Source organism: Solea solea, chromosome 19 (genome assembly GCF_958295425.1).
Source record: "Solea solea chromosome 19, fSolSol10.1, whole genome shotgun sequence".
Taxonomy (NCBI): Eukaryota; Metazoa; Chordata; class Actinopteri; order Pleuronectiformes; family Soleidae; genus Solea; species Solea solea.
The window spans coordinates 12,087,791-12,114,518 of NC_081152.1; the positions used below are offsets into that span (position 1 = coordinate 12,087,791).

General features: G+C 40.1%; 2 protein-coding genes across 2 annotated transcripts; one reads left to right on the plus strand and one right to left on the minus strand.

The window, feature by feature from the left end:
- Positions 1-281: 281 nt before the first annotated feature.
- Positions 282-19,568, minus strand: LOC131446191 (endoplasmic reticulum metallopeptidase 1). The gene is made up of 15 exons (XM_058617282.1): positions 19,167-19,568; positions 16,684-16,988; positions 14,915-15,042; positions 14,697-14,802; positions 14,326-14,472; positions 14,071-14,163; positions 11,283-11,495; positions 10,882-11,102; positions 7,454-7,628; positions 7,075-7,265; positions 6,835-6,987; positions 6,488-6,690; positions 6,286-6,401; positions 5,414-5,577; positions 282-5,067 (listed from the first exon to the last, which is right to left on the minus strand). The coding sequence occupies exons 1-15, from the start codon at positions 19,448-19,450 to the stop codon at positions 4,891-4,893; spliced, it is 2,676 nt and encodes an 891-aa protein (XP_058473265.1). The 5' UTR covers positions 19,451-19,568; the 3' UTR covers positions 282-4,890.
- Positions 19,569-20,496: 928 nt separating this feature from the next.
- On the plus strand, positions 20,497-26,094 carry oaz1b (ornithine decarboxylase antizyme 1b). The gene is given in 7 exon segments (XM_058618168.1): positions 20,497-20,570; positions 21,584-21,781; positions 23,834-23,885; positions 23,887-23,973; positions 24,449-24,621; positions 24,777-24,862; positions 25,020-26,094. Coding segments are annotated over 7 exon segments (786 nt in total). The 5' UTR covers positions 20,497-20,511; the 3' UTR covers positions 25,151-26,094.
- Positions 26,095-26,728: the final 634 nt, after the last annotated feature.

Below are 26,728 nucleotides of genomic sequence, written 5' to 3' on the forward strand. Positions count from 1 at the left end.
GATGAAGTTATAGAGATAAAATACACTTTATAACACAACAATCTCAGCAGTTAATCTGATGCTACACAAGCACACTTGCACCAAATTTAAAAGGATTCTCATGATTTGTTCCCGGGATTTTGAGTTCAATCTACATTTGCAAGGTCAAAGTGACCTTGAACTCTGACCACTTCATCTTCAAGTCCAAATAAACGTTTGCCCCAGTTAAGATGTGTTTGTGTAGAATACGACTTGTGTGTGTGTGTAGACTTCACTGTGAACAGAGGGAAGTGCAGCCAACGTTAATGTATTATTAATAATAATAATGCTTTAATTTGCTAATTTAATTCAAGCTTTTTGCATAATGTCAAATCATCCCAACCATTCAATTGAAGGATAGATTACCCTGGTAACCAGATCAATCCCAAAGAGCCCAAACAGTCACTTAATCCCAACAAACAGACATTTTTAAAAAACAAAACAAAAAAAACAGCAGTTCAAAAAGAGAAACTTACAGTGTCATATTAATCACAAAAACATTGAAGTTTCATGAAGAAACAGACCTGGGTTAAGAAGTAAAATGAAAACAACAAAAATGGTCACACATTTAAATAAAAACACATCCTCCAATGACAATCAGTAAGACTTTTAAGTAGATGTGTCAGAATCGGTTGGATTATTTGTGTGAATTGTTTTTAACTACACTTTTATTGTTTTAAACTCTCTTTTTCTCCATTTTCTTTGTTCTCTCAGTCTACGGCTGAATTAAGTGTTAATACATTAGATTATGTCGCGACGTAGCAAGTGAAGCTCAATAAAAGGGGAGTTTTATTTTCCTCGAGTGACAGCACCAACAGAGGAGGAGGAGCAGGAGCCATTTCACAGCATTTTTACATCACACATCTCCCTGCTCCACCCTGATCCATCCCTCCTCTGTTATTCATTGAACATCCTCCCAAACAGATACCATTGATATAGAGCCACGTTACATTCTCGGCGTAGAATGATCAGCTGATCGTGTTTCTGCAGTCTTTTTTCCACCCTCCCACAAAGAAAAAACCAATACCCCACAAACATGACAATGACGCCACTTAACAGATATATAGAAAAATATAAATGTACACTTACTAATAAAACGTTTTTCTCCCGCAGACACTTTGCATATCAAGTGTAATATTCTCTTAAAAATGAACAGATCCATTTACTGTAATTTGACCCACTGCACTGAACATACACACACACACATTCTTGTACCACGATCTTAATGAGGACACTTAGAGACAAAATGCATTTTCTAGTCCAGGGTTTCTCAAATCCTGGTCCCTGGGACCCTCTGCTCTGCATTTGTCCTTGCTCTAACCAGGTGGAAAGTAGTGAATTACGTGTTACTATAATTGAGTAGGTTTTTTTGTGTACTTGTACTTTTTAAAGTAATTATTTAACTTTTACTTAAGTATGGGTTTTTTTGGGAAGTGCTGTACTTTGCTACGTTTTAAATCACATCCGTGAAATGATGAATCCGTGAATGATGAAGACAGGTACATGAGGACAGGTGAATTGGCGTTAATTAAGGTCCCTGAGTGATTAAGAAAGTTGAAGCATTTGTGACCTTTGACCCATTTTGACTGATACATTTATGTGTTTACATATTTTATTTTGTCAGCACTAATTTGTTAAGGTTTGCCTTTAATTAAAAACAACGCAAGTTTTGTGTCCTCTTTTCCTTTTTGTACGACACAAGAAAGAACCCCAACCGTGTTATTAAAATAACGACGTAATTTTTGAGTACATTTTAAACAAGCTACTTTTTTTTTACATTTTTAGACCAGTACTTTTACTTGTACTTAAGTAAAATGTTATCAAAATAGTGGTACTTACATGAGTAGAATATTTCAGTGCTCTTTCCACCTCTGGCTCCAACACACCTGAATCTAATAAACAGGGTAACGACCTGTTTCTGCAGAGCTCGTTAACGAGCTATCTGAATCAGGTGTGTTGGAGCAGGGAAACATCTAGAACATGCAGAGCAGTGGGTCCACAGGAGCAGGATTGAGAAACCCAAACCTCCACAACCTTAACTAATAAGCCCTCAAAAGTCTATTTAAAGTTATAAAGGACAAAGATAAGTACACACAAAGCAGCATGGATGTGTGTTTGCTGCGGATGTTTTTCCACTCTTATGTTTCAGTCGCTTAAATCAGCCAGCATCTTTAAAGTCCACCATGTCCTGCTCCCTCAACCACACTCGCAACTAATTAACCATAATCTAATGATGGGCCACACAAAAAAAAGCACTACTCCCAAAACCTAAGAGAGTGAGGACACACCTGGACAAACTGTGCCAAATGAGGAGGAAACTTACAAGCGCCGTTGCCGAGTGCTACGAACGTCAGTGAAGGATTCACATAGAAATGCTGTAGTGTGGCACTTTGTTTTATTTCCTAAGCTTTTAAGAGAACCGAGAGGTTAAATAAATATTGAGTGTGAGGGTTTGTTGTCTCATGTGACTCAAACCAAACAGACAGTTCAACACAGAGGCCATTAACAGTCATTAAAATAATCTCTTGGGATGTTTTAACTTTAAATGTCAGGACAACCAACAAAACAAGTTTTTTGCGTGATTTTCGTCAATGTGTAGGACTTAAAGCAGGGAGGAGATGGTCATCCACGCTCTTTGTGAGCACAGCTAAGCGGATCATCTATCAAATCACTGTAGATGAATTCATTCATTAATCTAGACAATCAATAATCTTGCATCTGTCGCCGAGTTAAATGTGTCTAACCATAACATTCAAACCACATTACATTGTCTGGAGTAATAATTAGGAACAACTATAATGCTATGAACTGTCTGCAGATGAACAAATGTACAATTTTATATCCTTAGATACATTTCAATCATTCCTCTGCATGAAGGTCCCGGGTGCCACTGGAGCCAATCCCAGCTGACAGACTGTAGGGCCAAAGGTGGGGAAGACACCCTGGACAGGTCAGCCGTCCATCACAGGACCAACACATGGAGACAAACAACCATTCACACCTACGGTCAGTTTAGAGTGTACAATAAACCATGTTTTAAACCACAGAAAGGCCCTTTGTCGAAGTGGGATTCAAGCCAGTGACCTCCCTGCTGAGAGGCAACAGTGCTAGCCACTATGCTGCCGTGTGGTTTAACTAAAATTAAAGCAGCAAAAAAGAAAAAGGGGATTATTTTGATAGCGATTCATCAAAGGTACGACTGATTATTTTTGCATCTTGACTGTCATTTTCACAAAAAGCTGTTTGCACATTTGACTTTAATCAAATGTAGGGATGGGAAGCGGTATTGGTCCAATACTGGTCAAAATGACTGGATAGGATATTGGCCAGATAAGACTGTAAAAATGAAAATAAAAAAATCAGCAAAAGCATTTGAGCCGAGTTATGTTTTGGCTGTTTTTTTTTCTTTTTTGACGGAACGATATCTGTTACACAGCTGGAGAATGAGGTCTTTGAAATGACTCAGCACAAATGTGACTGATATCGGTATCTGTAGATTTTGCAATTGGTAAAATCGGACACAAACGCATGGTATCATCCCATCCCTAATCAAATGTTTGAAGTGTCTTTCTATTCGGATGCTGTACTTGGTCATATTGCAATTGTGATTATTTTGTGATTCATTGTGCATTGTGCCATAACTGAGATGAAAGTAACTCTAGTGATGTCAGCTTCAACATAAAATAAAATAAAATGAAATTAATAATCTGTTATCTCAAATTCAGACCAAACTGTTGCAGCTCTACTTTCACCGTTTGGCTGGAGACGAGTCAAAGTAGAAGTGAAGAACCAAAAAAATAAACAGCACAAATCCTGTTGGAGTAAGAGTAAATGTAAATAACCAACTCTTCTATGTGAGACACTGATACAGTAAAGTGTGGAGCTGCTGGCTTCTCACAGTCACCCAGTCATAGTTCAGGTCATCATTTTTCCATCATAGAACAGTTTACGCAGCCACAGGTCCGGTTTTTCTTGTGCGTTCTGGTCTTATCGAACCCCGGACCTCCATAAACCTTAACATTAGAATTTGTGCCAGCTGTTTTTTATTTAACACCGGCGTCGCTGACAGTAAAAGCATCATCACCGTCTTTAAGGCCCGTTAAGGCCAACAGCAACAAGTGGCTGCAGATTAGTGGTCTTTAGTGAGGAGCAATCATGAGCTAGTTCACAGTTTACTTAGCAGATACAAAAACAACCATAGTGAGTGCACGTAGATGAAACGTGACTTTCAAAGTGTCAGTTTCCTTTACAGTTAAGATCAAAAGAATAGATCAAAATAAAACCAGTTCCATCAGAAAGTTATTGTAGCAGTGATAGTGTGTCAGTGGAGTTACGTTTGCAATAGAGACACATCCAGTCTGAGGACGACTTGAGTGGTTTTCTGATGAATAGTGAGCGAGGGAGGGAGGAAGACGCCATGCAACTTTGTTCATTCAGGAAGTGTGTCAGCATGAGAGAGGAGGAGAGAAGGAGGCAGTGAGCGAGAGGGAAAGTGAGGAGGAGGGAAGTGAGTAAAGCAAAAGGCACAGCAGATTAAGTAAAAAAAGAATGAAAAATTCAAACCCCTTTGTTTCACTAACCCAGGAGTGAGCACAAGGCTTGTGGTGTCCGCTGTGTTGGTCGGTGATTGTTCAGTCTGAACGCTCGCCTTGTTCTTCCTCGGTTAGCTACTAAGCCTACAGACACAGTGATGTGGCTCTGACAGGCTGGAGAGGGTGTGTGTGTGTTAAGATGTTTGATTGTATCAGAGTGAAAAGGCAGCAGGGGCCAGTTCTCTGAATATTGTTGCTTGACGTCGCTCTTCTCTCTGGCCCTTCAGCTCTCTACTCTCCTCAGCACCGGCCTCCGTGATGCTCTCCACTCGTGCCGTGCTCAGTATCTGTACATGCTATATGTACTGACCCAGTACGAAGGAAAAGCCCACGTGGGAAACCGCTGAAGGATTTCCTCCAGCTGAGCAGTCCGCCTGTCCTCCCCAAAGAAATAATGTGAGGAGATGGCGACAGAGATCATTCCCTCAGGACCCGACGGGTCTGGTTCACTCGGAGGCTGACGAGAAAGAAAACTTTGTGAACTTAAGCAAGAAAATGTGTTGGGTTTCCATGGCACTATAGGGGCGTGACAGAGAGACGAGGAACATACATGTATAACAGCATTACGGTCTAATTAATGAATTAATTAATTTATTTATAAAAGCCACTTTTATTTATACTGTCTTATGTCACTTTTGCAGTTTGTCATGATGCTCTTTAAAAATGTCCAGTACACTTGAAATGTCACATTGAGAAAACACCGGTAATATCATCTCTATAAACAGAAGGCATTTTTACATAATTCACCTTCAAAGTAAACGTTAACAGCTATAGATTAGAGACAGAAAAGTGCAGAACACTACCTGGATTTCAAACCAAAAGTTCCACGTTGGGGCATCGAGGCCATGAGAATAGAAGACAAAATATTCTCCACTCAGGTCAAACTGAGGCGTTCCGTCCCCAAAGGACCAGGTGGAGAGACTCGCTCCTCGGTGAGGCATCAGATACAGAGACATGTGGCTGGGACCTACGAGGAGTCGACATGTACACGACATGAGTAAAGATACATTCAGGTAACATTTTTAAGCTCTCCACAGCTTACAAAAAAGTTTGCGTTTTGTTGGTGAAAGTAAAAGTACTGTGAGTGTGGGAATCCAGGAGTAATAAACATTTTAAACTCCTCCAATCAAACATTATTTACGTAGCACTTTTCATACAAGCCAATGCAACTCGAAGTGATTCACAGGTTGAAAACACCCACCGGTAGACAAATGTAGAAGAAAAAAAAAAAGAAAACAGCAACAGAGAAGTGAAGAAGTGAGGAAAAGAAGAAGTAGGAAGTATGAAGGGAGAGGAGGAAGTGAGGAAAGGAAGTGAGTAAACGCCGTCATGGGACTCACAAACAGCCTCGAAGGAAAGCACTGGAGACTAAAATACTAATGGGCGATCTAAACAGAAGGTAAGAGAGAAATTTAAAATTTAAAACATAAGTAGTAACAGATGAAATAGATAAGTGAATCAAATAAATATGGTAACCATGTTAAAAGACACTAAATCCGACTGTCAGACCTTGAAATGAAATAAAAGTTCAAATAAATAATAAATCTCAGGTTAAAGCTGGGTTAAAAAGGTGGGGTCTACAAATATGAATAGCTTCCAATCATATTGGCCCAAACCCAGTGAGATCTGTTAAGCACCAGCTTATTTATGGTTTATATGCTAAAACGCTCCAGACCTTTCGCACTGAAGGTCATCTTGACTGTCCCCCAGCTCGTCTCCTCTTTGGACACAAGTCTGAACTCCACTGGTGAGCTGGGAGCCACCTCTGGGGCAGGAAGGTACCAGTTCTTTCTGCAAATAAACCACAACACAAAGATGAAGAGTGTGGACATGAGGACAGTCAAAAAGAGCGTGGAAACGGCGACGATGTTGCCGACCTGCTGAGGAACTTCACAGGCAGGAACCACGGGTAACCACAGAACGGCCGGTCCTCGCGACAGTGTGTCCGAATGCTGTCGTTGATCTCGGGGATGTTGGGTGTGATGTGTTGAATGCCTGTGTAGTCAAAACTATTTATCCAAAGGCCTGAGTCCCGGCTCTCCACTTGGCCCTGGAGATTGTGGAAGGTCCTTGTTGTATGCTGCAGGAAGAGAAGTGGAATAAGTGGACGGGGCTAACAACAGTTACAGTAAGTGAAATATGCGAATATGAAAAAATAAGACATATATTTTATATTACAAAATATAAAAAATTGTGTTCATGTGTGTGCGCTGTTATTCTGAACCTGCAGGAAGACCCGTTTAGGGCGAGGACTGTCTGGACTGCCTGAATAGGGAAAGAAGAAGCCACCGGACACCAACAGGAGCATGATGATGAAGACTGAGCCAAGACCAGCCAGGATCCACTTAGTGCTCCGTACCAAGTAGATGAAATGTAACTGTGATGGAATACGAAATGTGGTTTAGGGAACAATATACATACTATGTATGTGCTAATTTTAATGTATTCTAGGCAAAGTACTCACAAAGAAAGAGGAGAGTAAGATGGTGGTGAGAGTGACGAGGGAGGCCAGTACCACCTCAGGGGGAATCTCTGTGCCACTGCGACCCATGATGGGTGTGAAAATCTCAAACACGACCCAGATGAGGAACATGAAGTGGACATATGGCAACGCCAGACCGAGCAGGTAGAGGATGCTGTATTTCAGTGATGCCCCTGAAAGAAAAAATATAGAGCTAAAGCATCAGATGATCCTGCTGTAATCTTCTCAGACTCATAGAATCAACCGTTTTTTAACTTTATAGGAAGATGTTTTAGGAAGAAAAGTGAACTATTCCTTTAAATAAAGACATTAGCACCAAGAAAAAACATTCTCTGTTACCCAAGTAGAAATAAGGGCTTACCTCTGTGTTTAAATTCCTGAGATAGCAGCAGTCTGGTGACCAGAGGGAAGGCCACCATGAGCATGGGCACATAGGCTGAACACAGGCCCTGCTGGGTCAACCACACCAGGCTGCAGCACCACAGAAACAGGCTTACGTCAAAAAACAGATCACCCAGCTCCACCAGTCGGACACCCTGCATAAAATTACACACACACACACACACACACACACACACAGATGCACGACAGATCAACATACAAGGAATAAAGAATATACATGAGCAAATTTTGTTACGGCATAGTAAACAACTCTGCTTCAGGTTCTTAAAATGACTTAACCTGAGATAATTTAGCCTTTGTTGGAATACTGTTAATAATGCCACATTTGTGTTGCTAAGATGAGTAGAGAATCAGCTGATGTGCAGCATTAGTCAAACAGAACATCTGTTGTTTTGCCAAAAACATGGTTGTTAGAGCAAAATAATACCAACTAGCTCAATGTTTTGATGTTTGATTTGTTGGCATCTGCTAAAAAAAAAAAATATGTAGGAAACAGCAACCAAAAAAGGCAGAAGGTGTAAATAATAACTATAATAACAATGAAGAAAGCCAGAAAACAACATCTTGGAGCTTTGTTAAAAACACTAATTAAAATGTATTATAACCTTCAACAAGCAGGTAATTTTGGCTATTTATTTGTTTGTCTGTGAAATCAAAATATAATGGACCAAATACGATGAAACTTTCTGTGGGTGTAGGTTGGGGCCCAAAGAACAAAGGACATTTCCATTGTGATCTGGACACAGCTGCAAATTAAATGGTGGATAACCTTGTGAAAAAGGGGGAGTATGTGACTTGATACGGGAAACAGTGCAGCCTTGGCAGACGGTTTGCTCTCTCTAAAATGCTTTCTTTAGTTATTAGTTATTAGTATGTCACTGACAGGAGGAATTCTGCACGCTTCAACAGGTTACATAAGATGGCGCCATACTATACTGTCTGCACAAGAGGTTTTCTTCCTAGGGATCGGAGCCCTCTAAGGGATCAGAAACTAAAAGGTCATAAAGTAATTACTGGGGCAAGAAAGGAGCAAAGAAAAATCATCTGTATTTTTGAGGGATTTCTTTAACTCTCTTTCCATTTATTGTGAAAACTTTGAGAGATTCCCCCTCTTTGTTCCTGTTTTTAAAAACTGAAACATGTTTACAGTTTAGAGGAAATCACTCTCAAACACTCAGACACAAACTGTGAGGTGTTGTATTTTCCAAACCTCGAAATGATGATGTTGTGTCGACAAATCAAAATTATTCAGTGTTAAGGATTTCTTTGTTTTAGTTTTTAAAACACTAAAAACAATTCATCATTTATCAGAATAGCTGGTGATTAATTTAGTATTCCATTAATAATAGATGAATAGTTGCAGCCCTAATTCACATCCCTCACGCCCGTATCCTCTTACACTATGTGTACTGGGCTTCAAATAAGTTGTTTTGCATCTATTTCACTTGCAACTAAATGTGTTATTTGTCAAGCCAGTAACACTTTAGATTAGGGAACACATATTCACAATTAACTAGGTGCTTACTAACATACATATAAGTAGCATACCAGACCTTTAATAGTAATTATTAAGCACGTATTAACACCTTAATCAGGAAAAATCTTAATTAATGTCGTAATAGAGGTAGAATAAGATAATGTAGAATAAGGAGTTAATACGTGCTTAATAATTACTAATAAAGGGCTAGTGTGCTATTTATGCATGTTCGTGAGCACCTAGTTAATAATGAATATGTGTTCCCTAATCTAAAGTGTTACCGTCAAGCCATTAAATGAACACTTCCCTGTTAACTGCAGATAATGCACTGATCTCAGTAATGAGTTCCATGTTGGTCTCCTTTGTAGTGTTATCACATGCCAATATCTGGATCGTTGAGAAAGAACTACAACAAACTTTGATATTATAAACTATAGATGAAGCCAAAATACTTGCAAAATACAGACAAAACCTGCTCAGCAGTGTGTGGAGGTCTCATAACTGTCATGTAAATAAACTCCCAGTCAGTGTCTAAGATCATAATTTCTATTAAAACTGCCTTCATGTACTTTTATGGGAAAGGAGGAGCAATTACCCTCAGAGTCATTCTGGTCAAACCAGAAGAGCCGCTTGCAAGCAAATATACTTTCACTTTTTTTTCCTACTACAAATAAAGCATTTAACAACAGACAGAGCCACAGAGGAGTCATGTAAAGAACAATGTAACTTTGTCACTGAAGAATTAACACTCAGCCATTAACAGACACAGAGAGATGCACAGAGGTGAGTGAGATGGTGAGGCTCAGTCTCAACAGTAAAACACTGACTGACTGTGGAACATGTGACTGACAGATGACTACATGTCTGGCACAGCAACAATTTTATAAGTACACACTCACACACACACAAACAAAGAGCTGCTGTTTTGCAATCACCATGAGGAAAGAGAAACTGCCTGGTTTTCTTTTCCCTGAGCGAGACACCAGGAGATAAACTATGCTCAGGAAAACACTCTGACCTCCTTTTGATCTCACACAAAACAAGACAAAAGAAAGTGCCGCGCCGCACTGCACTAAACAAACTCCGCACTAAGATCTAAAAACACAGCTTCCACAGAACAAAAAGTATTATTTGAGATATGGATCAGGATGAGGTCAAGATAAATCAAGGTATTCAACATTCTTTTTGCTTCAGATACTACTATTTCTCAAAATGTCACCTTCGGCCTAGACCTATGGTTTTCTCATTGTAGTACAAGAATATTTCGGTCTTTTTCTGACTTGGGGAATCAAACAATGCTGGTCTACCTTATTGCCTATCTGATAGGAAAGTATTATTTTTCTTCTACACAATCATCTTTTTTTTAACACAGAAAAAACAAGCTTGACAAGCAGTATAGTATAAGTATATCCACAAAACAAGTAATAATAATTCTATAAACATAATTCTAAACACACCAAGTTAATTACTATATCTAACAACTCAGGACACTTGAAATGCACCTCATATTCAGAGTTCAACATTGACATGGCACACAGAAGTTTAAATTTGATTGTCTAAAGTGCTATATATATATAAACTATAGTGCTTTAAAATATCAATTCATATCTGTCACATTAAAACCAAGGTCAAATGAGCGCACACAATGCTAATTAAGCCTTCCAGCTCCACATGACTTTTTCTCAGTATAGCAATGTTTTGATCCTGTGTTGCCTAGTGACATTCCCAAGCTGCAAGCAAGAATTGATTCAACAGACCGAGGCAACAACAACAACATTGCGCTAGTAAAGCAGTTTGCATGGATAAATGCTTTTGCCCCAACTGCCACTGCGCTCTCTTTGTCAGATCTCAAAACACACTGCAGCTTTAATATACCATCCATTATAAGAAGAAGAAGATCCATCACTCACCCCGTAGTAAAGGTTCTTAGCGAGGGTGTGGATGAGGATCATCTTCCCTGTGGCTGCTGTCCCGTACAGGCAGATGGAGGCGTAGAAGTGGTTGTACCAAAACATGGAGCGTCCCATTAAAGTGACGAGCAGGGCTAAAATCAGCACCAACAGCAGGGTGACGAACCAGCTCAGCAACGCTACACCTGTGGCGAAGGCCAGATCTCGAACGTAGCGACCACCTGAGAGAAATAAATGTTGAATGAAGACTTAACACACAAGAACAGAACAGAACAGACGAATGAACTGAGTTTGACTAATTTACTGCTCTAATTTGACATTTTTCAAGATAAGCACAAAGATGAAAACACACATCCAGGACAGGAAATAAGATAAATCCTCCACAGGAAGTGGTGACCTACCCCCATTGCCAGGGAGTGATGCTTTCTTGGCCAGATACAGAAAGGTAGCTGCGGCCACTATGTAGTTGAGGATGGTGCCAACACGAGCGGGGTACGCCACCACTATCACCCCTAACAGGTCAAAAAATACCATGTTGCCATGGCGATACTCTGACGAATCAGCCAGCCGATCTGATGTTATCAGGTGCTTCAGGACAGCCAATATGTTGTCACCTAGACGAGGAAGAGGAAGTTAGTTTTCAGGGGAGGCTGAAATTCAGCATAAAGCATGAAGGTTCAAAAAGACCATGATCCTGAGTGTAAGAATAAATGGAAGTCGACATGTTAAACAAGAAAATACAACATAGAATCAACTCCAAATCAAAAGAGAAAAATAAGAGAGTATGGTGAAAACTCACTACATTTTAAAACCAATATACAGTACAGTATATAAACAGTAAATAAAACAGCTGGAAAGTCAGTCTAGAAAAAAAGTGAATTAAAATAAGTGAACTAGGATTTAACCTACTATATACAAGATATATCATACTATATATATACATACATACACAAATTTGTGGCTTTTAGTTTCCTCAATCAACTCCCCCCACAATCAGAGGAAGGAAACAGTAGTATACAGTTTGTTGATGTCTTCTTTTATATATTCATTTTTGGCGTTTGTGGAGTCGACTGTAAAAATTAAAACAGGAACTGTGAGGGAGAAGCTGAGAGAGTGGGTACGATGTGACAAGCCAGCCCTGCAGTTACAGGAGCCCGTGCTCCAACTGTTCAGAAGCCAAAGCTCTCCAGTGACTCGGTAAACGTGCTAAATCTTTCTGACCAGCAGAACAGATTACACAGAGAGAGTCAGTGGCCTTTTGTTATTCCTGCATGGCCACCCAGAGAGTGCTAATAAATCCATGTGCACTCAGACACCACACAGACTAGTGAACGGGGGGGGGGGGGGGTCTGTAACTGTGTGTTTAGCCTTGAAATCTCCCTTTTTTATTTCAAAATAAATACAATTTTATTTGTATTATCGTGTATTGATGGAAATTTTTGATTTCAGTATTTAAAAAGGTGCATGAAAAAAGTGTATGGAGGTTCACTCAGACCATAAATCATACAAACTGAAACATGATGCTGCACATGTGACACCAATACACCATCATAGTCCCCAGTATTTGCAATATAATACTTTTAAAGACCACAATTATTACACTTTTGCTCATACAGTGGTAACAAAGTTCACGTAATGATATCATTACATGATAAACCAAAGGTCTGTCTCATACACTGTTGTGGTTGAGAGCTATTAACTGTGCAGACATGGAGGCAGCAACACAGTTATAAGACACTTAGCCTCAGGACACAGAAGCCAACACAGTGACCTACAATTGATTCTTCCTCTTCATCCAGCATCATGACTGCGGTCAATTTCTCTGCTAGTCCTCTATATACACAATGGCATACTAAGTGCTGCACAACTCAGAAAGAGCATTCAGGCTGTACATCAGACTCTCTTTCCCACATATCTCCTTCTCTACTCTCACACACACACACACACACACACACACACACACGCACACACACATACACACATGCAGTTGTCCTTTTAAGGACATTGCATTGGGTTCCATTCCTTTGGACAGCCCAGCCAAAGTCTTTTACCTAAATATAACTATAACCGGTTAAAGCCAAACCCTAACCTTTACCTATTTAAACCTTAGCCCTAAATTTAACCAGTTCCTCAGAAATGAGCTTCTACCTCATTAGGACCGGGTTTTCTCCATGAGGACTACTGGTCCCGACAAACGTCAGGGTTTATGCCAAGAAAGGACCTGAAGAGTTAACAAATACAAGTTCACACACACACACAAGCTCACACAGGCAAAATAAAGCCCCATTGTTCATTTGCGTGGAAGGCTCACTGTGACCTCAAAGTGTGAACAACGTGTCCTTGTTCATGGATCCACAACATTGTATTCTGAATTTCACTGTGTAAAGCTAAAATCGTGATGAGGTTTTTGAGTCACAGCACTATAGAATGTCTCTTTGTATGAAAGGCATTCGTCCCTAAATCTGCTTTGTCCATCTCAAATCTTTAAGCTACCGGTGCAAGGTCCTCCACCACGGTTCCTGTGCTGTATCCACACTCCGCCTTACAAAACTTAACTTAAAATATCCCCTTACTCCCTCTGAAACGCCACTCTCTAATAATTCATGTCCTTTGTGGTGACTTGCTGTGCACAGAAGAGAAAAAAGCAAGGAGATGTCCACTAGCTGCTGAGGAAGAGAAGACGATGCCAACGGTCTCTGTCTTTTAGTGCTGACTGACTGGACTCGGTGCTAAGTAAAGCAAAAAAAATATACAGCAACACAGGGCTTATAAACAAGGGCAAGTGCAACATACTTTATGTAGGTATATGTATGCATTTCTTAGTGCAAGTGATTAATGACATCAGAAGAATGCTGCCTGGACTAAAATCAAGGGTTTGCAACAGCAGCCTACAGCATTTCATATTTGGAAGTGGAAGCTTTCTTCACTGACTGAAGAACAGCATCCTTTGTAGTATGTGAACGCCACCATAGTTTCCTGATGCATATGGGAAAGGGAGTGGTGAGCTGATATAGTTTTTCCATTACAAGGCCTTGACCTTACCATGTAAAGTGCCTTGGGATAATGTATGTTCTGAATCAATGCTATTGAACTGAACTGAAATGAATTTGTTACACTCTCCGGTCTCACCATCAGATGCCACTAAGTCTTACACATTTGACCTTTAAGCGTGGATGCATATTTCCATACCGGCTCGCTGTATGGAGTCCGTCAGGATCCTGTCAGCAGTGTCATACTTGGTGTGGTAAATGAAACCGTTCTCAATGAAAGCCAGATCAATGCCTGTAAAGTTGAAAAAACAAAAACCATTACACAGTCAGGAGACTGAAAATAAAAGCATATTTGACCTTTGAATCCGTCTGTTACTGTATTAATGTGTTGGACTCCGACAGTGAACGGCTCCACACTTTCACATTCTGTGCTCTGTGTATTGCGTGTCTTCACCTGGGATGTTACCAAAGTCCCTGTAGATGCGGAAATCAGTGTCAGAAGGGATGATACCACTCTGAAAGACCTCCTGACCGACCACAGAGGCGAACGGGTGTTTGGCTGCATGGACATAGGCCTGGACCAGCCATGGGTTCTCTGGACCTTTAAGAAGGAAAGAGAGAAAATGCTGTTGGGACATTTTTGGACTCACATATAGTTTTTACTGTGGTTTTATAACATTCAATTTTGTTTAATTTAATGCAAACACATGCGGGCATTAGTTGTGTGCCCCAGAATTGAGATATTTGTAGTAGTTGTCGGGCAAAATCAACATACAAAGAAAAACCAATTGCTGCACTTCAAATGAAAACACTAAGATAAATTACCTGTCTGAAAAACAACCTCCTTGCCCCCAACACCTGCAGCCTCCAAGTTAATGAAGGCTCGCACCTGCTTGGCCCAAGGATGCTGGGTTATGAAACCGTGACTAGCCTGGTGGAGAGACAGAGAAAGGAAAATGTAAAAGAGAGGGCAGGGACGCTTGGAAATCCAATGTGGTGTGGGAAGGCTGGCCTAAAACGTGACCCTGTCACTTGATTTTTACCTGCAAGATATTTTCCTCTGCCCCATTAAAGAGGAAAACAACTCCATGATGAAAAGGAGCGGACTGGTTGGCCAGAGAATGGAGGACTTCCAGCATCACTGCACAGCTCACTGCATCGTCACTGGCACCTAAGACAAGAAAGTTTGTGTGTAGAATAAAAATTGCTGGAATCCTACAGAATTCCACATTCGTGTCAGGTAAAAACATTCAGAGACACAGGCATATGCACGCATATCGCCAATCTGTCCAAGCCTGATGGCTTAATATGAGATAAAACTACAGAATAACACAAATTCACAAATGCAAGATAATGTCCCACTGCCTGTATGATAGCGAGTACACAAAGGTAAAATAGGTAACAGCGAGTAGTAGAAGAAAGGACCATGTGAATTGTATTGAACAAACACTGGACGCTTTAGAGGAGGGGAACATATTTCACAAAGAATGAATGCAATGAGATCAGAGAGCCAAAGACAGACATCATGTGCTCCAGCTTTCTGGGCTGAATGTGTTCACGTGGTGGAGGTGGAAGCCTGGTCAGTGCCTGACTGTGACAGTCATTGACTATTCATGCCCCTGTTCCTGCCTCTTAATGTCAGCTACATATTAGTCCCTTTTCTCCAAAAAACTGTGAGTTCAACTGATGCCATGTATATAAATCAAAGCCTGAAGAGCAATTGTACGTCATTTGACTTTTATTATGTATTTGCTATTCAATCTATTTGACAAAAAAAGAATGTGCTGCTCCTTTTTATTTTTCACAACCAACCTATTATTATATTAAAGTGCCTGGAATTCCAACAATGTGTGGGCATGCAGGCAGCAGAGGACGTGAGAAAGTATGAGTATTTTCCTGGTCCACACCTCTTGGATCAATTTCCTTTTGTCGGTTAAGTTGTGTTTACACATGTGAGTGTGTGCGTGTGTATGTGCGTGTGTGTGTGTGCAAGAGAGAGTAAGAACCGGGAAATGCGTATCTCTCTGGAGTAAACCAGGACAAAGACAGTGTGAACAAAATCATTCAAATCATCAAAATCATTACACTGTTACTGTAAAACCTAGACATGATTTTACACAAACTGTACACATGACTATTGATGTTGATGTCTGTATAGCTGTTAATGCTTTTCTTATCTGCTTTGTATTTAATTGTGATATTTTATAATCCATCTATCCATCTATGGATCGTCTATCTATCTATCTTAACTGGCCTGACTAAATGTCACAAAAGACGATTCAATCACACTTAAACGGAGATATGGCTCAATAAAGAGCTGCAAATTTACCCATTTCCACAATATAAACATAAACAGTAATTGCAGGCTTTAGATTAGAGGTTAAATTGTGAATAAACTGCCTGTACCATTGATATCTGTGAAGCTAGTACTTAATTTAACACGTCTCCTTATTCTCTGATAATGTTATGACTTGCTACAATATAATTCCTCAGTATTTCGTAAGTGTTATCATCAAAAAAATATTTTTGAGCACTTCTACTGTATGTTGGACCAACGCACAGGCATCTGCACCCTGTGAGGAAAAGAGCAACAATGGCAGTTGTTGCCCTGTGGAATTCATTCAAAAGGAGACAAATGCAATGCAATATTTGGTTCAAATAAATATTCTTCTGCAATTGTGGTTCAAATTTGGCAATTGGCACAAACGGTGTGTGAAGGTGTGTGAAGGTTTCCTGCATGTACCTACATGTAAGCTGTGAGTTAGACGGCTCACTCATTATTTACATCTTCAGTTAAGCTCTCTGTTTGTACCTGGGCTGTTGGCTACGGTGTCAAAGTGGCAGTTGGCAAGCATGAAATGCTTGGCACCGCCTTTGGGCTCCAGCCTGACAGCGATGTTGGTGACACGGTCATAGAAGCTGGTGAAGCCTCCAAGAAAGTCAATGGAGAAGGTGCCAGTGGGACGCTGCACATCCACTGTGAGCTGATGGGGGCCTGCTGCCGTCTCCACACGGATCTTCTCAATCTGATCCAGTAAGTAGCCCACTGTCATGATTTCATTCTCCGGACTGCCCACTGGCCTCGGGCCGACGCTGGTGATCTGCTCCAAGTGCTGTCTAGATCGTGAGGTGAGGCAGGAAGAGGAACGAAATGAAGAGATTACTGTCCTGCTGAGAAACTGTGCAGTGTCTGCAAACCAATCCTACTTATTCCATTAGAGCATCACAGCATAACTCATCAACTTCCTGCAGGTCAATGTTATTGTCAAAAGACAGATTGTCTACATCGGTTTAACTGTGCATTTATAGAACATGTGAAAGTCAGTATGGGGTTTCAAAACTCAACCTACAAATTAAAAATAAAGACATTTCCTGCAGATGTGGCTGAAGTGCTGTTGTACCACACACACATGCACGTTTGCACAGGTATTCTTCTTAGAACCCTGCACTGACCAACTTCCATTCATTTGGACAGCCTATACAAGCATAATCCCTAATGCGGAAATGAGGTTCTGCCTCATTATGACCAGATTATGGCCTCCATGAGGCCTACTGGGCCACACAAGGTCAGTGTTTATGCCAAATAAAGTCCTAAGGAGGTAACAAATACAACTACACACAGAGCATCTTTTTCCTAAAGCAAAAAAACCTGAAGACAAATGAAGACCGGGATCAGTATTATTTATAAATCTAACTGTACATGCCCTTTACTTGACAAACTGTTGATTTTAATGGGTTTCCTGTAACAGGGGCTCAAAATGGACGACCAGCCATACTAACACATTATGTACAATATTATGACGGGACTGAAACTATTTTTTTTTTCAATTGACCTGCAGGTGACCTGCAAAACACAGGCTGAGAGGTAAAAGGTCAAAATCGAACACACAGAATCAAGGCAAAATTGGAAATAGGCGTCACTGCTGCATGTACTTTTCTTGCAGTAAAAAAAAGATGACCTACTGCTTTCACCTCATTTAAGCGGCATCCGACATACTGTTCTATACTCATTATTAATGTGTGGATTTGCAGGGCTTGGATTCGTGAAAGCTGTAATTGTGACCAAAGGCGCTCAGAGCCCCACTTATCTGTACTAATGCAGCATGCCTGACTCATTTATGTAACAAAACCAGCCAAATGATGGCAAATCTGACTGCCCAGCACTTTCGAGAGTTAAACCTCAGCTTCAGCTTAATCCATGTTTCTGCACTCACACAGAAGACTAATGGACTGTAGTTCCATGAAGGTGTGTGGTTGTTTGTCCTAGAACTTATCTGGTTTCCTTTGACGACCAGAATGATGTTGATAATGGGGTTTTTCTGTTTTTCCTCAGAATTCAAATTTAGTGTTATTTTGTACACAGGCCATTAAGTGATAGTGAATTTGATGTCTCAAAGGCACCCCAGCCCTTGACCTGTACTGGGAATTGAACTGGGACACTCTAAATACAAGCCCAATTCCATTCTAATTGACCATGGGCTGCCCATTCTTAGAGAAACTGAGAAACTGATGATGGTTACACAGTAGGTCAGACTGATTAGTCTGTCACAGCCTACTAACAGCTGACAATGTGTTTAACAGGGACAATCACAATATCCCTGAGGGCATAAAATCTCTCTTTAAACGTTTGAAAATGATTTTGATAGTGAAGTAGTAACACGAAAATGTGTTCTCCAGTCCATTTAACTGTCTGAAACGTTGTCTGTGACATTGTAAACACATCAAACAGGAATTGTGGGAAATAATATTGTAGTGTTTTATAATAAACTAGTCTCTCGATTGTCGATCACTCCCTCAAAACTCAAAATGACGACGTCCTCATATGATCTGTTCAGTCCAGATGAGATTCATTTTACTGTCACAAGGAAACCGGAACATTTATGACATTTATGCAACGTATATTATCCCATTTACTCAAACCTATGTCGTCAACTGTCAACATAGTTTAATCAATGATTGCTCGTTTAACCATTGCAGCTCTGATTATGCCACCATTAAATGTTAAAACGGATTGTAATGCATGGTAGGTTGTCATCTTTTAAGCCCACATACAAAGTTTTGGAAACACTGCGGACCCATGGATGAGTCCTATTGAGACTGCTGCTGTGTTTTCTGCAGGTTACCTTGGAGCTAACGGTAGACTTGGTGGTGGAGGGGGCACCCGGTAGTGGTTTCTAGGCGGGTCTGTAGCTGTCAAACTAGAGGAAAGGTTAGCCGGAGCTCTGCAGCCGCCGACTCTGGGAGCTAACAACTTTAAAAGTCACACAAAAGCAGGGAAATAGAGTCATAGCCCACCTGGCTCTCACTGCGTTGAACTCTCCTGTTGGCTTCCCAATGACGAGCTGCTGTAGCGACAAATGAACGAGTCCCCACAGCGTCACAATAAAAACACACACCAGGGAAGTTGCCAGTCCTTCCCGCAGCAGGTACAGGTTCACTTCGGGTTTCCTCTCCGGGTCACCACTACTGCTGTAGCCGTTATCCCCACACCCCTCCCGGGAACCGTCGTTATTAGCTTGAGCTACATTATAATGCGTCCCGACGGGCTTTATTCTTCTGACGGCGGTGTCGCTCTCCATCTTTGAGTCAGCAGTGCATCAGCAGCAAGCGTCGCGCACAGGCGTCGCTTTTTCCCTCTCGTTGGTGGATGAGCGACGGATCGCGGCCAGGGACAAAAAAGGCAACAGAAAGCGTTGAAAGTGGAGGGGTGTTCACTGTTGATTTGTCGCCACCATGTGAACGCAGAAGTCATTGCAGATGACTCGCTTTTTTAATTATTATTTTTTTATATATATATTATTGTGTCATGTTTGTATTAATACATGTGAAGCTCGTTTTAGCTTAATGGTTTTCACCATATAGTCGAATAAAACTGCACATTCACTGAAATAATCAACTCAGATGAAAGCACTTTGATGTACTTGGATGGAATTCTGAGTACAAACAATAATAATAATAATAATAAAAATAATATCACACAACTGACCATCCAAAAAAAAACATGTGAGACAAAAATACTATTAAAGGTGGCATCACTTGCTTTGTGTGGATATTTTCTTTCCCAAAAACAACCAAGAGGACCTTATTTGTAGAGTGAACTGAATGTGCACACTCCACGCAGCTCATACACTAATATACAATTGAACAATTAAAGTCCACTAAACATCAATAAATTGTGAGAGTTGTGCGTCTTTGTTTTTACTTGTTTACCGGCCTTGGTACTTTTCCATTAGTCACCCCCCTGTACACACATAGGCGCTAGCCAACCACAAGCTAACGTGAAGGCAGGCTGTTGTTTTTTGTGTGTTTTTTTCTAAGCAGCCTTTGCTTTCCTGGTTAGCGTTAGCTCGCGTTAGCATAAGTAAGAAGCGGAATAATATGCCTTTTTAGATGCAGGTGTAACCACAGTTTCGCTTTCAAAATAAAAGCTATAATTTTATTTGTAAACGTAATGCGATGATATATTTAAAATAGTAATAATAGTAATAATATGACAGTAATGTCTGTAGTGTTCACCTTAATTACCATAAAGTTTAAGTGATAGTCCAAATGCAAAAGATGCACAATTATATCGGGGGAAAAAATGGTATTAATTCATGGACCTTTGGAATTTTTTTTGGGGGAATTTTAACTCTGTCTAATGCCCAAACAACAATTGTATCCTATTGCTATCATCCATTTCACCATCATTTGGAACCTGTAAGTGATGAATATGTTTAAATTGTCTTCATTAAACTAAATTCAATCATTACACTCTATTTAATGTTATGAATGTATTGTTTATTTGTCAGAACAGGGAGAAACCGTTGGGTCAGGTTATAGTAACACAAAACCAGACACAATGCTCAAAATTAAAAAGTGACCAGATATTAATATAGACCAGGGGTCGACAACCTTTGGAGTGGCAGTTTGAAATTTTCATTATCATTGCCATTATCAACAATAACACAAAGTTAAATTATGTTATAATACAAAAACATTTCCAATGTACCTGGAACTTTATTCCATTCATAGAGCACATCTCAGTGCTGTATCTACTCAAGCTTAATAATAATAATTTTAAGAAAAAACATCTTTAAAAAACCCACTGCGTTTAATAAACATATTGCTCTGTCTGGGAAGTTGGGCCAAACCAAAACTGAGACTACACTACCTTGTCTTAAAGCCTGTATCTGCCACGGCTACGGCACTGCGGCAGGAGCTGTCACTCAAACCCATGAAGTCAGGACACACAAAGTGAGGAACACCGAGGTACCACCATGCCAGTGTTTATGCCAAAGGTTGTCTAAAAAATGGTCTCTATCTCATTCATTCTTCATTTTATTTCTAATTTTCTTTTCTTCTTCTTGTCATTTCTGGGAGATGTGTCACAGTTCAAAGTTATTAATTCTGATTATTTTATCCTCATTCTCATTCCTTCATTCTACTGGATTCTTCTCATTTATTTATTTATTTTTTACTTTTTTGAAACCTTTCTGGGCAGATCAAAGGCAGACAAGGAGACCATGCACAGATAAAGGGCAACACTTACAATAGGACTGAATTATGGAACACTTCAGAACACTAACCCTAACCCACAGCAGCATTGTATTGGCAAAATGCACATTTTTTTTTGTATTTCACAAGCATTGTCTTTTACTTTGAAATGTTTAGAGGAAATGTCGTTGTGTTGTTGTCGGTAACTTGAATCCTCCTTTTTCTTCCACGACTAGCTATCAGACCGACTACTTCCCAGCCGAGCATAGCAGAGAGCAGTCAACCCGTCGTGTCTCTACCCGAGGCCGGATGGTAAAATCCAACCTCCAGCGGATCCTAAACAGTCATTGCTTTGCTCGTGAGAAAGAAGGAAAACAACAGTCTATTACCACAATGTCGGATTTAAGTAGCGGTATCTGTGACATGATTGGGAAGTAAGTAAAAGATGAAAAACATCTCACTTAGCTAAATGCTAACAGTGGTGTGGGGGAGGGGTGGCTAAGCTAACGCAGCTAGCTATAGGCCACAGGAAAGCGGAAGTAAAACGCATTTAAAGGTACATATTTGACGTATATGTCAAACAATCGACACTTCGGCGTTGTATTAGGAGAACATCGTATGTTTATTGTTATTGTAAAACTGTCAATTTGCAAGTTGTTATTATGGCCCTAAAGGGAACGTGACAAGCGTCAAATCAGCTAATGTTAGCTACGGACGTCGTCGAAGTTGAAACGTCAAGGAAGGAATTGAAAACGGAAAAACAATTCAGCATCGCGTTGAAGGCGAATGTAAACCCACCTTTTATAGTAATGAAATTCGGGTTCAATGTCACCACGATTGTTTTTTTTAGTTAGTTAGTTAGTTTTTGTTGCAAAATTGTGTCATGTATGTTTGGGCTTCTCAACGTAACATCGTCCTAAGGCGACATCTTAATCTTTTCCCAGCTCAATGTTAGACTGTATACCTTTTAATGTTCAAAATATATGCCACGTGTTTAAAATAAAATGTGACCGCAAAGACACAAGGTGAGCATATGTTTGTGACTGTGAGGGTCTCGTGAGCTGACAGCTGAGTCAAGTCCATTGTTACGTAACGTAGCTGGTAGGTTACTGCGTCAGGCCTCGCCACTGGTAATTGTTCGCAGGTGTAGTCGTACTCATTATGCCATTTAAATGTTTTTAATGGTACACTTCTTCATGAAGATGAAAAACAACGTTAATGTAGTTAAATATTTGCTGAAGAAAAAACGTATATATATTTATATAGAGAGTTAACCAAACCATGCTGTAGAGACACAGGAAATGGTTATAATATGCATGTATTTGTAGTGAAAGTTATCTTACGTGTATAGAGTTATAATCCATATGTTGATGAATCCATGTAGTCCAAATGAAGAGAATATAATGTGACCCTTCAGTATTTAATTCATACATCATAGCAAAAACAAAACAAGAAAATAATTTATAAAACAATTGAATTCACATTAATGATTATAGGTACATATTTCAGCCCACTATCAGTGGCAGTCCAAAATACAAAAAGCACTGAAAGTAAAGATTTTTATAGCATTAAATGTCTATTTTAATTAACCATGCAGGAATAAATTGGATAGCCCTGCATTGGTACATTGGTGTACCATTTTTATTTTTTATTTTTTTTTTAATTCTCTTAACCATTTTGTTAACACTGTCCCATTGTTTAGGGAATATAAATTATAAGTGGGCTGGAACTGCTGATCTAACACATGTGGATTGTGTGATTAATTGTTTGTAATTGCAATATTGGTTTAAATGCTTAGCCCTGGAAAAATGGACTTTGCTTAGCTGTATTGAATAACCTTACATTTTATTGCTAATAAAGCCAAACAGAAAACACCACTTTTTTATTTCTGGAGTCCAGTGTTTAAAGCAAGTGATGAACTTGTTTTATAGTGGCATGTATCAAGTGAATTAAAACTCAGTAATAAGACAATAATTAGAGAACCAGTACTCAGGTTAAAAAGGTGCTTTAAGCATGTTTGTGCCCCCTAATTTTGCTATTGCCCCAGAATTTAAAATTGGAGGCTAAGGAACAGAAGTGTCACGGTAAAGGTTTTTGTCCTTTTCTGTTGATGTAACAAACTAGTGTACGTGAGCATATAACGACTTCCCGTCATGGAGAAGTATGCAGGCTTTCTACAGGTTGTGTCCAAGGTTTGAAAAAATGCTTGTATTTTGAAAAAGTCCCTGAAATAATAGTGACTGTATTTTTGTTTCACAACAATCGGCTAACTCATTAGCTGGAGGAACAAAATAAGTCGGAGAGTCAACTGCTCACTTGCATGTGTCACTGTGATATAGAATGAAATAATAATTTTGCGTATGTTTGCTTGAAGTGCTTGTTTTGACCATGGAAAATTTGGTCTATGATCTGTATGAACTTTTTTTTCTTCCTCAGTGTTCTGACCAAGTCCTCTCTCTCTTCCTCTCTTCCCGTCCTCTCTCCAGCTTGTCCCTGCACTGTAGTAGTACCCGCGGTCCAGGGCCTCTGTGGTGCTCCTGATGTCCCTCTCCCACCCCTGAAGATCCCAGGTGGGCGAGGGAATGGCACACGGGATCACACTCCTTCAGCTCGGCTGGTCTACTCAGTAAGTCTAGACACACGCACACAAACAGGCATACACCCTAACATGTTTGTTGCTGAATTTGTGGTTCGGAGGAACTAGAATACAAATGGGGGAAAAAGGGCAAGTGGCTGCTTTCAGAGGAAGACGTTTCACTGCAACCACTTCCTGTCATGTGATCATGTTTTTGTTTTTACAGCATGGCAAGGTTCACCAGGATTTAAATATAGTCAAATGCAGTCCAATTTTGGCCTAATATTTAATTCTAACCTTCTGCTTTGATTCATTATCGATGCATGTTTTTTAAGTTTAAATTTGTTGCACTGAAATAATCTAGGTCTGTCTCTGAGAAAGCACAGCCTGCTGGACTGTCAGCTGTTGTTAAAGAGAAATCCAACACCAGAGAGAAACAGGCTCTCAACATGCTCTCAACATGACACATGTATGTAACATCATCCACCGTTGTTTTCAAACGTAATGTTTGCCTTCATTTTCCCAGGACCGAAAGTTGACTGTAACGGAGGAGCCAGCAGGGAATGGTCGCCCTGGGATACTCCACTTTCAGACTCACCCCACTGTTTCCAAGACGGTACAGTGGGATGCTGTCCTGAGCAGCAGCGCTCTGTATGTGGAGATACCACTCGACCCTCTTCCTGAAGGCAGCAAGGAGAGGTGAGAATTAAAGTTCAACAGTTAAAAAGGGAATATAGTCAAAGGTTACAGGATAATTTTAAGGGAGAATAAAACACACCAGAATATTGTGAAAATCTAGTGTTTTTAAGAGGCGATGTTATGTTTGTGTCTTCAAATTCCTGTTTTGCTTCCAGTTTCGCGGCTCTTCTGGAGTATGCTGAAGAACACCTGAAAGTCGTTAGTGTGTTTGTCTGCTTTTACAAGAGCAGAGATGATCGAGGTATGTGCTGCAACACTTTTTTTTTTTTTCCCCAGCATACCTATTTAAATTCAGGGCCTCCACATAACTGTCACAGTTATGACTGTCCTCTTTTTTCTTTTCTTTTTTTTTTCCCTTTTACTGACGTTTTTTTTCTCTTTTCACCTCTTCCCTCCAGCCAAACTGGTGCGTACCTTCAGTTTTCTGGGCTTTGAGATTGTGAAACCGGGCCACGCCCTCGTCCCACCTCGACCCGACGTTTTCTTCATGGCCTACAGTTTTGACAGGGACTCCTCGGACGAGGAGTAGCCATCTGGACACCCCAACCTGACCTCCCATGATGCGTTTTGCCCGTCCCATTCCAGCTTATTCATATTCACCACCGTCTGTGTGACACTTTCAGCGGTATCTATAAGTATTCTTTCCCTCCCACCCCACTCCACCTGATTTATTCAAGGGAATATGTGAGCTGTGCATCTCCTTTTCCCCCCTCCCAACATTTATCTTTGTGTGTTTTAATAAACTGTTTCCATTTAAGATAGATTGGTCTTGTCACCTGAACTGGAGGAAACTTTTGTGTTTTTTTTTGGACTTGCAATCTTATTGCAGTTATCATAGCTGTAAGTTAAGTTGTCATTATTTCCATTCCTGTCTTATTTCCTTTGATGATGGATAAAGAAAGAGAAATCTTCATTTCTTGAATGTACAACTAAAGGTCATCAGGTTTAAACTCGGGTACAGCTTTTTTCCGTTGTAACGATTGGCGTAATGACATTAAAAATATTTGTTCATATACATGTCGGTGTGACCAGTTTAATTTTGTATCACTGGTGCCCCCCCCCCCCCAAAAAAAAGTATTATTGTTTTTTAAACGTTACTTTTGAGCGACAGCCCCAATAATTGGTACTTCATAGCTGATTAGTGAATCCATTTAGTGTAGAATGGAGTGAAAAAGACGAGTGCTGTTGCATGTGCTGACTTCAAGTTCAAGATCCTTCGATGAGTGTATTGGTACAGAGTGAAAGGAAAGTGAATGATCCAAAGTGCTTTTGCTTCTTTCTGCCATGTTTATCTGACAATATTCTAGTGTTTTATTTTTGAGGTTGAAAAATGTTGCTGTGAATGGATTCTTATCTCTTTTTTTTTTCCTTCTTTCCTTTTTGGATTGGCATTCCTTTTCAACTTTCTGTTAGTTGTTCACCTGCATAGTGGTACCTGTTGTGCATCTGTGATAATAAAACAAACAAAAACAACAGTTGTCTTGTTGTGTATTTACTGGCTGAAGCTCAACGCAGAATGCCACCAACTCATTTAACCAAATGTGTTACATAAAATTCTGGAGAATCTTATTGTAAACGTTGATAATGTCACTGCTAAAAATGCAAAAATGTAATCTGCAATAATTATCAGGTCAGTTATAAAAGAGCAGGTGGGCAGACATCCAGAGCATGTTATGCCTCCTCCCACCACCAGGAGGCTTCACAGAACAGTGTATTTGAGGTGGTGTAACCTTTGCAAACATATTTCTTCAACCTACTGTGAGAGCTGCACAGTTGAGGCAACCATAGATGAACACACACCATACTGAACAAGCAGTATTTTGTTTTAAAGATAATTCTTAGCTTTAGTAATCTGATGCTGCTGAGTTCAGCTGTGATGTTCCTTTTGTAGGTGTGTGGTGCCTCGAAAAACAAACATCTGGTTCTCTTTATAGTAGTACCCTTTGTTTACTGGTAGTCAATGTAACAAACTGCTTATTATGGCAATTAAGTGCGGAGTGTTTTAAATGGCGAAACGCACAGCAGAGGCCGCAGTTTAAGCGATGTGCTATTTTTAAGGTATTAAACTGAGGATGAGGACAAAAAGTCCAGTAACGGACCGTAAAGC

What these genes read in the sequence shown, in the direction of transcription:
- LOC131446191 (XM_058617282.1), bottom strand. Translation starts at nt 19,450, where the DNA reads ATGGAGAGCGACACCGCCGTCAGAAGAATAAAGCCCGTCGGGACGCAT. An exon ending in CACCGTAGCCAACAGCCCAG is followed by an intron (nt 15,043 to 16,683) that starts GTACAAACAGAG and finishes TTCTTGTCTTAG; the next exon opens with GTGCCAGTGACGATGCAGTG. An exon ending in TCAGGAATTTAAACACAGAG is followed by an intron (nt 7,266 to 7,453) that starts GTAAGCCCTTAT and finishes TTTTTCTTTCAG; the next exon opens with GGGCATCACTGAAATACAGC.